This window comes from Rattus norvegicus, chromosome 7 (genome assembly GCF_021556685.1).
Source record: "Rattus norvegicus strain SHRSP/BbbUtx chromosome 7, alternate assembly SHRSP_T2T, whole genome shotgun sequence".
In the NCBI taxonomy this organism is placed as follows: Eukaryota; Metazoa; Chordata; class Mammalia; order Rodentia; family Muridae; genus Rattus; species Rattus norvegicus.
This window is the reverse complement of record NC_141540.1, coordinates 5,938,944-5,951,678: the sequence shown is the minus strand read 5'-3', so window position 1 is coordinate 5,951,678 and position 12,735 is coordinate 5,938,944. Positions and strand designations below refer to the sequence as shown.

Below are 12,735 nucleotides of genomic sequence, written 5' to 3'. Positions count from 1 at the left end.
ATTTATACAGAGAACCAATGTAGGTGCTGACAACTGTCTGTAACTCCGGCTTTTTGGAGATCTAACACCTTTTGACCTCTCCAGGCACTATACACACTTGGTGTCTTACATGCGTGTACAGAAACATTCATACAGATGAAATAAAAAGTATTTTTAAAAAAATTTTTTTTGGTTCTTTGTTTCGGAGCTGGGGACCGAACCCAGGGCCTTGTGCTTCCTAGGCAAGCGCTCTACCACTGAGCTAAATCCCCAACCCTAAAAATTATTTTTAAATAAAACATAAAAGAGGCTAGGGGTCTAAAGCCTAGCATGTGTGAAGGCTCATGTTCAACCTTCCCCACCACATGGGACCCGTTTTGGAGATATACACCTGTCATCCCAGCCATCCAGGAGGCTGAGGCAGGGCAGCTCAAGTTTAAGTGCTGCCTGAGCTGTATACTGTGTTCAGGGTCAGTATGGGCAATTTAGTGAGGCCCTGTCTCAGAAATCAAACGAGGGCTGAGGGGCTGGAAAGGCCGCTTACCCAGCAAGAGCACTCGCAGCTCATGCACACCAGCAGAGTTGGCTCCCAGTAACCACGCTGGGTGACTGAAACCACCTGTAATTCCAAGGGCTCTGATGCCCTCTTCTTCCCCAGCACTCATGTGCCGCACCCTCCTCCAGCTTCCCTCAAACACACACAGAAACATAAATAAAAAGAGGGGCTGGAGAGATGGCTCAGTGGTGAAGAACACTGATTGCTCTTCCAGAGGTCCTGAGTTCAAATCCCAGCAACCACATGGTGGCTCACAGCCATCTGTAATGGGATCTGATGCCCTCTTCTGGTGAGTCTGAAGACAGACACATGTGTACTCATATACATACATACATACATACATCTTTTAAAAATAAATAAATAAAAATGAAACAGCTGGGTGTTAGTGGCATATGACTTTAATCTCAGCACTCAAGAAGCAGAGGAGGGAGGATTTCTGTGAGCTCGAGGCTACCATGGTTTACAAAGTAAATTCTGAGACAATCACGGTTACACAGAGAAACCTAATCTGGAAAAAACAGACAAACAAACAAACAATAAAGATAAAACAGATCTTGACAAAAGGAAAAGAGGGCTGAGGATGAGGTATAGCTAAATGTTAAAATGGTGTGGGTGACCTAAGTTTAATACCCGAAACCCATGTAGCAGAACAGCAGAACTACTTCTGCACACTGTCCTTTAGTCTCTACATGGATGCCACGGCACACAGATGTGCATTCGAATGCTTCTGTGTACACCCAATACCTAAGTAAATAATGTAAAGTTTTTGGTTCTTTTTTTTTTTTCAGAGCTGGGGACCGAACCCAGGGCCTTGCGCTTCCTAGGTAAGCGCTCTACCACTGAGCTAAATCCCCAGCCCTATAATGTAAAGTTTTTAATGAAAGAGTGCTTGCCCAGCATGTTTTGGGCTTGATCCACAGCATTACAAATTGAAGGGAAAAAGAAGTTCCCTACATACAAGTATAGGTGGTTTCTGTTACCGTTGGTTGGTTGGTTGGTTGGTTGGTTGGTTTTCTAAGCTTAGGAAATCAGCATTGGGAACTGGCACTTTATATCTGAGGAGAAGGAGGGGAAGGAGGAGGGGGAGGGGAAGGGATGGGGGAGGGAGGAAATAGGAACTGAACATAGCTGAGGGTCACATGGGTGCTTGCTTGGCCATTGGGTATGATGGGCTAAGCTAGGATGTGGCCAAGAGGAGAAGGGGAGCACACACCCTCTACTGCTCAAAATAGCTCTTAGTAACCTGATGATTCTGAGGCAGGGGTTGAGCTGAAGTCATGTGCGGAGGCCTGGCTCAGGAGTGGAGGTGAACCAGGGAGAGAGCTAGACTGAATCTCTGCAAGATGGGAAGAGGAAGGAAGGACTTGAGGTTGTTTTCGAATGTTATGTAGAGCAAGAAAGAGTTTCCCAGGAAAGGAAGGAAGGGAATAGTTTAGTCACATTGACACATCTGCAGTTCCAAGGGAATGTGCAGAGAGGGATGGAACTGTTGACAAAGGCAGGCTGTGACCTCAGTCCTGATATCTGTGACCTCAGTCCTGAACGGATATCTGTGGAACTTGCTGGGGATAGTAATACTACCTGTAATCCAAGCCCTTGGGAGGTAGAGATAGGAGGGTCAGGAGTTCAAGGTCAGCCTTGACATTCAGGTCAGCTTGTACTACTAAGACAGGGCCTTAAAATTAAAAAAAAAAAATGGGAGCTAGAGAGATGGCTCAGTGGTTAAGAACACTGACTGCTCGTCCAAAGGTCTTGAGTTCAAATCCCAGCGACCACATGGTGCCTCACAGCCATCTGTAATAGAATCTGGTGCCCTCTTCTGGTGCGGATGAAGACAGTAGCAGTGGTGACAGTGTACTTATATATTATAATAAATAAATAAATCTTTAAACAAAAAATTGCTGGTGTGGAGGCTCAGCAGTTGGGAGTACTGGCTGCTTTTCCAGAGGACCTGGGCTCAAGTCCCAGTATCCACACAGAGGATACTTACAACCATATGGGGATCTGAGTGCCTTTCTGGCCTCTGAGAGCACCAAGCACACATATGGTACACAGACATACATTTGAAAACTTCCAAGTCTCTCTCTCATACATGTGCGTGTGCTCTCTCTCCCACTCTCAGCATGAGATGGCCTCAGACTTACTATATAGCCTAGATTGAACTCACATTTATTCTCAGAACCAAGCCTAACTGGCCTGTCTTTTTTTTCTTTTTTTCGGAGCTGGGGATGAACCCAGGGCCTTGTGCTTGCTAGGCAAGCGCTCTACCACTGAGCTAAATCCCCAGCCCTGGCCTGTCTTTCTTTAGACCTTGGTTTTTATTCTTCTAACATAACTGGCCCTCAGACCTTAGCACAACCAATTCCATGGTGGAAGTTCATGATGTTCAGGCCAAAAAAAAGTTTGGCACATAGACAGTTTACCTGCCAAAACTAAAACAAAGGACCTAATCCATCACAGTGCATGGCTCTGTGACCGTCCCTAAATGTACTAGCTTCGCTTTTTGGTTTCTGTAGTTCTGGCTAACTGTTCTGGTTAACTGAAGCACGTCAACATGGACTTGGTTTTTGTGCTTACAAAGATCACCCTGAGAAAGGCTATACCTACAGTAGGATCCCCAACCATTTGTAATTGCCAACAGGCTAATAAAGACTTTCTAGTGACTTAAAGCTAAGACTAAGTAGTCTTCTTTGCTGGATACCCCACAACACTAACAAATGTGAAGGTTCGGTGTACATACCTCACCATACTAATTGGTGGGTAGGTAAAAACTTAAAAAGTTTAACTCTGTAGAGAGACCCTGTTTCAAAACAAATAGGCTCAGTGGTTAAGAGCACTGGCTGCTCCTCCAGAGGTCCTGAGTTCAATTCCCAGCAACCACATGGTAACTCACAACCATCTGTAATGGGATCTGGTGCCCTCTTCTGGTATGTCTGAGACAGCGACAGTAAGCAAGTAAGTTATAACCAAGTATGGCAGCAGCACAAGTCAGGAATCTCAACACTCATGGAGAGGGATATGAGGAATTCAAGGCCAGCCTGGTTAGTTCAATTATGAGTTTGAGGGAAGCCTGGGCTATATGAGACCCTATCTCAAAACCAAACAAAAGGTTTTATTTTATTTTTGTATTTTAGTACCCTACCTGCATGTACACCTGAATGCCAGAAGAGGCATCAGATCCCATTACAGATGGTTGTGAGCCACCATGTGTTTGCTGGGAATTGAGCTCAGCACCCCTGGAAGAGCAACCAGTGCTCCTAACCACTGAGCCATCTCTCCAGCCCCCAAACCAAAGTTTTTTGTTTGTGTTTTTTTAAGAAACTTGTAACTTATGGCAAATGTCTCTATTTGAAATGTTCACAACCTAAGAAAATACAACACACAAAAGGAAGAGAAAAATATAAGATACATTCTTATTCTCATGAAATGCAGTATTCAGAGTAGTACTGCTGCGGGTTGAGTCTTCCTGGAGGCAGCGTTCTGAGTACTTAAACGAAGTGATTGGTGTAAAATGTCAGGAGCACAACAAGACGTAAGGGGATGAACTAGGGAAGGATTAAATTGGAGTAATTAGTTATTTAATTAGTTGGAGAACAGCAAGCACATTGGTTTTGTAGGGCTCTGGGACCTTAGGGACCTGAGGCAGTTAACTCTGTTAAAGCAGTGTTAATGAGGTCACAGTTCAGTCACGTATCCCAGTTAGGTTCCCTCTTTTGCCCAACCTTACTCCTCACTCCAAGCAGCTGTCTCAGACGTCAGCAGAGGTGGGTTCAGACCAGAGAATGAAGCTGAAAGGAGCAAGCTGCCCTTCAAGGTCATACACAGAAGGAATAGCACCTTTGAACTGGAAGGAAGGGAAGGGAGGTGGGAACGAGGACACAGCAGGCTCTCCCTGAAGGACTTGAAAGGAAAGGTGTTAGAAGAAGAAATGAAATCATTCTGCATCTGGAGGTTTCATGCCCCCCAGGAGGGAAAAGAGACAAAGCATTCATTTGGTCATCAAAAAACTCACCTTTTGGGGTTGGGGATTTAGCTCAGTGGTAGAGCGCTTGCCTAGGAAGTGCAAGGCCCTGGGTTCGGTCCCCAGCTCCGGAAAAAAAGAACAAAAAAAAAAAAAAAAAAAAAGCTCACCTTTTTATTAAAGTGTGTGTGTGTGAGTGAGTGTGTATGGTGTGTGAGTGCATGAGTATAAATGTGTGTGAGAATGTGTATGTGTTTATAAGGTGTGTGTGAGTGTGAATATGTGTGTATGAGTGTGAATGTGTGTGTGCATGGTATGTGTGTATAGTGTGTCTGTTTGTGTGTATGAATGTTATGTACGTGTGAATGTCTGTGTATGGTATGTGTGTGTGAATGTATGAGTATGAATGTGTGAATGTGTGCATGGTGTGTTTGAGAATGCGTATGTGTGTGTTTATGGTAGTGTGTGTCTGTGTGTGTGTGTGTGTGTGAATGTATGTGTGTGTGAGAGAGAGAATGTGTGTGTTTACGGTGTGTGTGAATGTATGTGTGGGTGAACGTGTGTGTATGTGTGTGTGTATGTGAGAGAGAGAGAGAGAGAGAGAGAGAGAGAGAGAGAGAGAGAGAGAGAATGTGTATGAATATGTGTTTATGGTGTGTGTGTGTTCTTTCCATGGGGTGTCCTGGGGATTGAATTTAGATCAGACCGGGTGGCAAGCACCCTTACCCACTGAACCATCTGGCTAGCCTCATCCTGACTCTGAGTCTATGACCTTATTTGTGTGAAGCATTTGACTTGTATCATAATGTAGCTTTGATTGCCTGTCTTCTTCCGGCCAGCACATTTCCATTGTCAGGCAAACCTCGTATGAATGTGGGGAGCTTTAACCCGGCACAAGGAAAGCCAAGCTTGCTCTGTGGCAGTCTGATTCCTTTAAATCCAGTCTCACTCGGAGAGTTTTGCTTGCACTTGCACCCATCTAGGCTAGACTCTTTCTAATTTGTAGTTTACTTTCTTCTCTCCTTTTCCTTTGGTGGTAACTTTCCCAAGAGCAGTTGTTTTCTCCTTGAATCCTGGGAAGTGATATTCACTGTTGGGCTTTCTTTTTTTTTTTTTCCGGAGCTGGGGATCGAACCCAGGGCCTTGCGCTTGCTAGGCAAGCGCTCTACCACTGAGCTAAATCCCCAACCCCCACTGTTGGGCTTTCAGCCTGTGATATCTCATCCTCCACTGAGTACACATTTTTTCCAGACAATGATGGTTCTTCTCTCTAAAGGTAAAATTTGGCTAGTGGTGGTGGTGGCTCACACCTGTAATTCCAGCAACTGGGAAACTGAGGCAAGATGATTTCTATGAGTTCAAGGTTAGAGCAGGTTACAGAACAAGATCATGTCTTAAAATAAAACATCCCAAAGCCACCCCCCTACTGGGGCGCATTCTGCAATCTCAGCAGCTAAGAGGCAGGAGGATCTCCAAGAGTTCTAGAGCAACCAAGTCTATATAGTGAGGGCGTCTCAGAGAACAAACCATGTCTTATGTTTGGTTTGGTCTGAGAGTAGGGCTTGCTTCAATGTGTAGACCTGGCTACTCTAAAACTGGCTATGTAGTCCAGGCTGGCCTGGAACTCGTGACAGCCGCCCTGCTTCTGCCTCCGACTTCTTTCCATAAATATTAGGGAGGAAATTATGCTCCTAGGGACGTTCATGAAGGAGGACTACAAATTCAAGGCCTGAACTATTTTGTCTCGAATAAGAAGAGGGGGAGGAAGGGAGAAGGGCGTGTAGATCGAGAAGAGATTATGAAAGTCAGTCCAGAACTTGCAACGTTAATATCCTTTTCCAAAGATGTAAATCGGCAGCAGGCACTGCGAAGGCCACTAGGATGATCAGAGCCTCTCCCTCTGAAGGGCTCTGAGAGACGTTCCTCCGGACATCTAAAGCCATCTGCTGTTGACACGCCCACGACGTCGCCTCGGCGCCTACGTATCAGGTCCTGTGACCACAGACTCGCCAAGTAGTTTGTGCCAGGCGACCTCGCTCCCCCGAGCCATCTCTGCAGCTACTCAGATACGCACCCAGCGACCTTTCTTTCTCTCCAGAGGTGTCAAAGAAACTACATCTCCCGACAGGCAGCGTTTCCCTTCCTTCTTCGCTCTCCCTCTCCCTCTCCCTGGCAACGGTGTGACGTGAGGGGACCGGGAGCAGCGGTCAACGCTTCAGTGACAGCCTACCCGGCGCGGGGTCCGGAGCAGGGCGAAGGCAGCGGGAGCCCGCGCCGCCTTTCCTCCCCGGCCTCTCCTGCAGCTCGCCGCCGCCCGGAGTGCCAGGCAGGGGCGCGCGCATGGCCTCTGCGGGCGCGCGGAGGCTCCCGGTCCCGACGCGCGCCGCCGCCCGGAGCTGCTGCGGCTTCTCGCTCTGCCGGGGCGCGCGCTCTCTCCCGACCCCGCCCCCGGGCTCTCCGCGGTCGCCGCGGCCAATGAGGTGAGAGGCAGGCACTGGCATCCGCGCAGGACCGGAGGGGGTCGCCCGGCACCCTGAGTTTCTGTGGTGAAGGGTGGCAGGCCGGAGAAGGGCTAGCATTGGTGGTGCCCTAGGAGCTCGAATGGAGCTCTGGGGATACGTGTGCAAATTTGATGCTCCGGGCGGGTGCGTACCAGCTACTTCTTGGCCTTCGCGGGCGCCCTGGCTTTGATGTGCCTGGCCTGACCCTGGAGTCAGAGATGCTTTAGTTCGCTTGGAGCAGTAGCGTTGCTCCAAAGGCAGCTGGCACTTCGGACGTGTCCTTCTTTTTCCCATCCCCACCCCTGGCTCTGTCCTCAGCTGCCCTCGACCTTTCGCACTCGTGACAGCCTGGCCGGCCAGCCTTGCTAGCTGCAGCAGGTGCTAGGGGGAGAAAAACTTGCCCAAACGACCTTCCTCCGTGATGCATCTCTCTTCCCCTTCACCTGGAACTGGTTGAATACCAAAAAAGAATCGTGACGCTGCCTCTCCTTTCCTTTTGGCGCCAGGTTTCTTATTTCCTGTAACCTCCTCTTGCCTCGCGCTGCCCAGGTCTTGGCGGCTGAGGTTGGCCTTCCTCCTAGTCGTTCCTTCATGGGCTTTGCTGCCCCCTTCACCAACAAGCGAAAGGCTTACTCAGAGCGTAGGATCATGGGGTGAGCATCCTTCTTTTCCTCTCCAACTAAACAACCATGTACTGATAGTGGGTAAGATTTATATTGGGCCACTCACCTCCCCAGCAACGCTTTTTGCTGCCAACCTTTCACCCTAAGGATTTCCCACCTTCGTTGCTCTGCATGTACATTAGTCTAGAATTGGGTTACATCACAGAAAGGTATCGAACCCACTAGGTAGTTTGGTGTGGTGGCACAGCCTGTAATCTAAGCTTGAAGCTTCCCTGGACAACATAGTCAGAGCCTGTGTCATACATTTTGTGTGTGTGTGTGTGTGTGTGTGTGTGATAGCCAGAGCCCGTGTCATACATACACGCGCGCGTGCGCAAGCACACACACACACACACACACACACACACATTATCTTTCCTCTGCCTATCTTCCTAGAGCTTCCTGTAAAGGCATGTGCCACCATGCTGCTGTTTTTCTGCAGTGCTGGGGATTGAACCTAGGGCCTTGTACATGCTAAGAGACCACTCTATGGATGGACTTAAGTCCCAGCCTTTTGTTGTTGTTGTTGGAGACAGGATCTCACTGTATACCTCTGGCTGTCTCCCTTGAAACTATATAAACCAGGCTGGGCTCAAACTCAGAGATCAGCCTGCTTCTGCCTGCTAAGCGCTGGGACTAAAAAAGGCTTATATACAGCTATGCTGGGCTCTTTTTGTTTTTACACAAGGTCTCATTATTTAGGCTTGGCTGGCCTGTCTCCCAAGGGCAGAGATTAAGGGAATATACCACCATGTCCAGCTATAACAAAAATACTTTTAAAAATTTAAAGGACAGGGGTTGGGGATTTAGCTCAGTGGTAGAGCGCTTGCCTAGCAAGCGCAAGGCCCTGGGTTCGGTCCCCAGCTCCGAAAAAAAGAACCAAAAAAAAAAAAAATTAAATGACAGGGACTGGAGAGTTGGCTCAGTGAGAAGGAACACATGTTGCTGCAAAGGGTTGATTGGGTTCGTCTCCCAGCCCTTACCACCTCAAGCACCAGCACGTCTGATGCACAGATAAACATGGAGGCAAAACACTCACACACATAAAATAATGAAAAAACTAAAAAGTTTTTTTAACTCTGAGTTGGGGAGGTTGGAGAAATGGTTAATGGTTAAGAGGCTGTACTGCTGAATCCCTAGCACCTACACTCGGCAGCCTGTGAGTCCAGCTCCAGAGGACCTTGTGTCCTGTTCTGGATTCTATGGGCACCTGTACTCATGTGTACATCCCTTCTCCGAAACATACACATTAATTTTTTAAAATTTGGTGGTGGCAGAAGCTTACAAGTTGGCAGTTTCAACCCACCAACCTGCACTATGGGCTCGCCAATAGACTTTATTTAGAAAGGAGATGGTGGTGGTGAAATGGCTTTTGAGGTGAGGATACTTGTGGTCAAGGCTCACGACCTGAGTTTGACCCCCTCGGATCTGCATGGTGGAAGGAGGGAGCCAATTTCTGAGGTTGTTTTCTGACCTCCAGGTCAAACTGTGGCACACATGCTCCCATACACAGATAAACGTAAAATACTGAGTCAGGATTTTTCTATGTAGCCTTGGCTGTCATGGCTGGTGAGGACTGCTCACTCTTTAGCAATCTTTTTTTTTTTTTTTTAAAGATTTATTTATTTACTATATATAAGTACACTGTAGCTGTCTTCAGACACACCAGAAGAGGGCATCAGATCTCTTTACAGATGGCTGTGAGCCACCATGTGGTTGCTGGGAATTGAACTCAGGACCTCTGCAAGAGCAGTCGGTGCTCTTAACCACTGAGCCATCTCTCCAGCCCCACTCTTTAGCAATCTTTACTATGACTGTAAACTACACAGTAAATAACAATTATGGGTTGTGGTGTTTTCCAAGACAGGGTTTCTTTGCACAGCCCTGGCTGTTCTCGAGCTCAGAAATCCACCTGCCTCTCTAGTACTGGGATTAAAGATGTGTGGATACCATGCTTGGAGTAACATTTAAAAAAAACGAAGACCAAACAACAATAAAAAAACAGGGGGTTGGGGATTTAGCTCAGTGATAGAGCGCTTGCCTAGCAAGCACAAGGCCCTGGGTTCAGTCCCCAGTTCCAAGAAAAAAGAAAAACAAAAAACAAAAAAAAAAAAAAACCAGGAAATTATTTTTCTGACAAATACAAACATGTATTCAGAGTACAACCGAGTGGGTCCTCTGAGCACTCACTTGTTACACACAAGCTGCTAGGTTGAACAGGTACACAGTCCCAAGTGTTGAGTTTCAGCTGAGTGCTGCCACGCCCTCCCTGATGGGGTACTGGGAATCAAACCTGGGTCCTCTGGAAGAACAGCCGTTGCTCTAGCACCACCCACTTATGTGCTGCTGGGGACTGGACCTAAGGCTGCTGGACACCCATCTCCCTATTGTGCTCCATCTGCACTCCATACATAGGCATTCCACAGACTCTCTCATTCAGGCCTCATGAGCACATGACCCACATGTTAGCTCCACTGTATTGTAGGCAAGATGGAGGCACAGGCGGGTTACCTCAGGGCACACTGTTAGTAAGTTGTAGAGAGGTTCCTGATGTTGAGGCAGGAGGATCAGAAATGTGCAGCCAACTTGGGCTCCACAGTGAGTGTAAGGTCAGCCTGGACTATATGAGACTTTTAAAAACTCCAGTGGCGGGGCTGGAGAGGTGGCTCAGCGGTTAAGAGCACTGACTGATCTTCCAGAGGTCCTGAGTTCAAATCCCAGCAACCACATGGTGGCTCACAACCATCTGTAATGAGATCCGATGCCCTCTTCTGGTGTGTCTGAAGACAGCTACAATGTACTCATATATAATTAATAAATAAAATATTTAAAAAAGAAAAAAAAAACTCCAGTGGCTCAGTGGGTAAGGCACCTGCCAGCGAGCCTGGAGGCCTGAGAGTCCTCAGATCCACACAATGGAGGACTGCTGCTAGTTCTCTGATCAGTACATGTGTTCCATACAAAACAGAAAAAAATTTTTTTTGAGATTTGACTACCAATAAAACTGACAACCTGTCATCTACAGTCTGTGTTGGGATAAAGTAATGTAAAAGCACTGTGGTCTGAAGATGTGTCTCAGTTGGCAGAGTGCTTGCCTAGCATGCACAAGGCTGTTTGGTCCCTGAACAACACAAACCAGGTGTGGTAAGCACATCTGTGATCTCAGCACTCAGGAAGTAGAGGTAGGAACATCAGCAGCTCAAGATCATCTCAACTATACAGAGTTTGAGGGCCACACAAGACCTTGTCAGGTGGGGGTGGGTAGCTCTTGTTCTAACTGTAAAATACAACATCTGGGTTTGTCTGTGTTCCTTGGTTAGTGGGCAGTGGTCTTATTTCAAGACCAATGGCGGGGAAGCCTTGACTTGCTGGCAGTTCCTTGGCCTTCAATTCTTCTTGCTCTAGGTACTCAATGCAGGAAATGTTTGAGGTGGTGTCCAATGTCCAGGAGTACCGAGAGTTTGTGCCGTGGTGTAAGAAGTCACTGGTGGTATCCAGCCGTAAGGGTCACCTGAAAGCCCAGTTGGAAGTCGGGTTCCCACCTGTCTTGGAACGTTACACCTCTGCAGTCTCCATGGTCAAACCACACATGGTCAAGGTAAGGCCTCTAGGAGGATTACCGACCAAGTTCTATGTTCCTTGGCAGTTTCAGTCAAAGACTACTTTGGTTTTTCCTACTACTTGATGTCTGTGTGTTAAAATTTTTTACTAAATATAACAAGGGGAGGGAAAACCACGTTTAACTATTTTGAGTAGTGCTGGGCCAATTGAGGATATCACATATGCTGTTTAAGTGGTTCTACCGAGCTAAACCATCCAGCTCGGTGGTTCCTGACCTTTCCAGTGCTGAGTCCCTTGAATAAAGTTCTAATGTAAAATTTCCCCAGTGGTTTCAGGTGACCTGTGAAAGGGTCATCCGATGAACCCCAAAAAGGGCTGTGCCCTGCAGGTTGAGAACTGCTGCTCTAACACCACCCCTCTTCCTTAACAACAGCAGTTAGTAGTCGAATGTCTCTTATTGCAGGCTGTCTGCACTGATGGCAAGCTCTTTAACCACTTAGAGACTATTTGGCGATTCAGCCCTGGTATTCCCGCCTACCCTCGAACCTGCACTGTGGACTTCTCGGTGAGTCAGGCTTTGTGAGACAGGCCTGGGACTGCGACTAAGGGTAGAACTGAGCACTCAACGCTTCCAGTCATCAAGTACCCAGAGGTCTGAGTCCACATTAGATTTACATTTTGCTTAGTTCTGAGATAGTGTTCCAAAGTGATGTCTGGAGGGGAAGAGGAGGTTCCTTGATTTGGCCAGGAGCTGCCCACCTTGGTCTTGACGGTTGTCTCTCTTGTGTTTCCAGATTTCCTTTGAATTTCGTTCTCTGCTCCACTCCCAGCTGGCGACCATGTTTTTTGATGAGGTTGTAAAGCAGAACGTTGCTGCCTTTGAGCGCCGGGCAGCAACCAAGTTTGGCCCAGAAACAGCCATCCCCCGTGAGCTCATGTTCCATGAAGTGCACCAGACTTGAGACAAGGATTGTTTCCTTGCCTCTAACCCCTCTTCCCACCCAATTTTATTTATTTGGTTTGGCTCTGAGAGAGGTCTAAGTTTCACCTCTCAAGTCTTCCTAAACTGGGCTGCATGCTGTCTGGACACAGGAAAGATAGCAGATATGAAGTGAGATGGATACATAGGAAAGGGTCAAGCACATTCTGAAAGCCTCACATGCCCATGGCCGTTGCACACCAGATAAAAAGCAGGGCTGTAGCTGTCTCTGGGCCTGGTCAAGAAACCTTACTACTCAGTTGATGAAATTTAGAAGGAACTTTCTCACACAGAGAGACTGGCTGGCAAGTAACTTTTACCCTGCTAAGATTTCTCAGGAGAAAAGGCAACCTGCCCCAGTTTAGGAACATGTCCATGCTGTCTGACAGGTAGGAAGTGAGGAGCTGCTTTACCATAGTGCCACAGAGCAAGGGGGAGAAGTCACTAGACAGTGTTGTTCATATTGTGGGATGTACCTTTTTTCTCCCATGTGGCCTGAGTTTTTATAAAACTTTAATAAATGGTGACAGTGTGAA

The 12,735-nt window shown here is 47.4% G+C and overlaps 1 protein-coding gene across 2 annotated transcripts; it reads left to right on the top strand.

Annotated features, from left to right (window-relative positions):
* The first annotated feature begins 6,498 nt into the window (after nucleotides 1–6,498).
* Coq10a (coenzyme Q10A) lies at nucleotides 6,499–12,735 on the top strand. 2 transcript variants are annotated; one of them, NM_001439686.1, is made up of 5 exons: nucleotides 6,499–6,976; nucleotides 7,504–7,650; nucleotides 11,065–11,257; nucleotides 11,684–11,785; nucleotides 12,015–12,735. In NM_001439686.1, exons 1-5 carry the CDS (start codon nucleotides 6,837–6,839, stop codon nucleotides 12,180–12,182), a joined length of 750 nt encoding a protein of 249 aa, NP_001426615.1. In that variant the 5' UTR covers nucleotides 6,499–6,836; the 3' UTR covers nucleotides 12,183–12,735. The 2 variants fall into 2 exon arrangements, with proteins under 2 accessions (NP_001426615.1, NP_001102197.1); NM_001108727.2 differs by lacking the exon at nucleotides 6,499–6,976 and adding an exon at nucleotides 6,990–7,141.

Excerpts from the sequence above, each read along its gene's own strand:
- Coq10a (NM_001439686.1), top strand. The coding sequence starts at position 6,837 with ATGGCCTCTGCGGGCGCGCGGAGGCTCCCGGTCCCGACGCGCGCCGCC. Across the intron at positions 11,258-11,683 it reads TCAAACCACACATGGTCAAG|GCTGTCTGCACTGATGGCAA; the intron begins GTAAGGCCTCTA and ends CTCTTATTGCAG. Across the intron at positions 11,786-12,014 it reads CCTGCACTGTGGACTTCTCG|ATTTCCTTTGAATTTCGTTC; the intron begins GTGAGTCAGGCT and ends TTGTGTTTCCAG.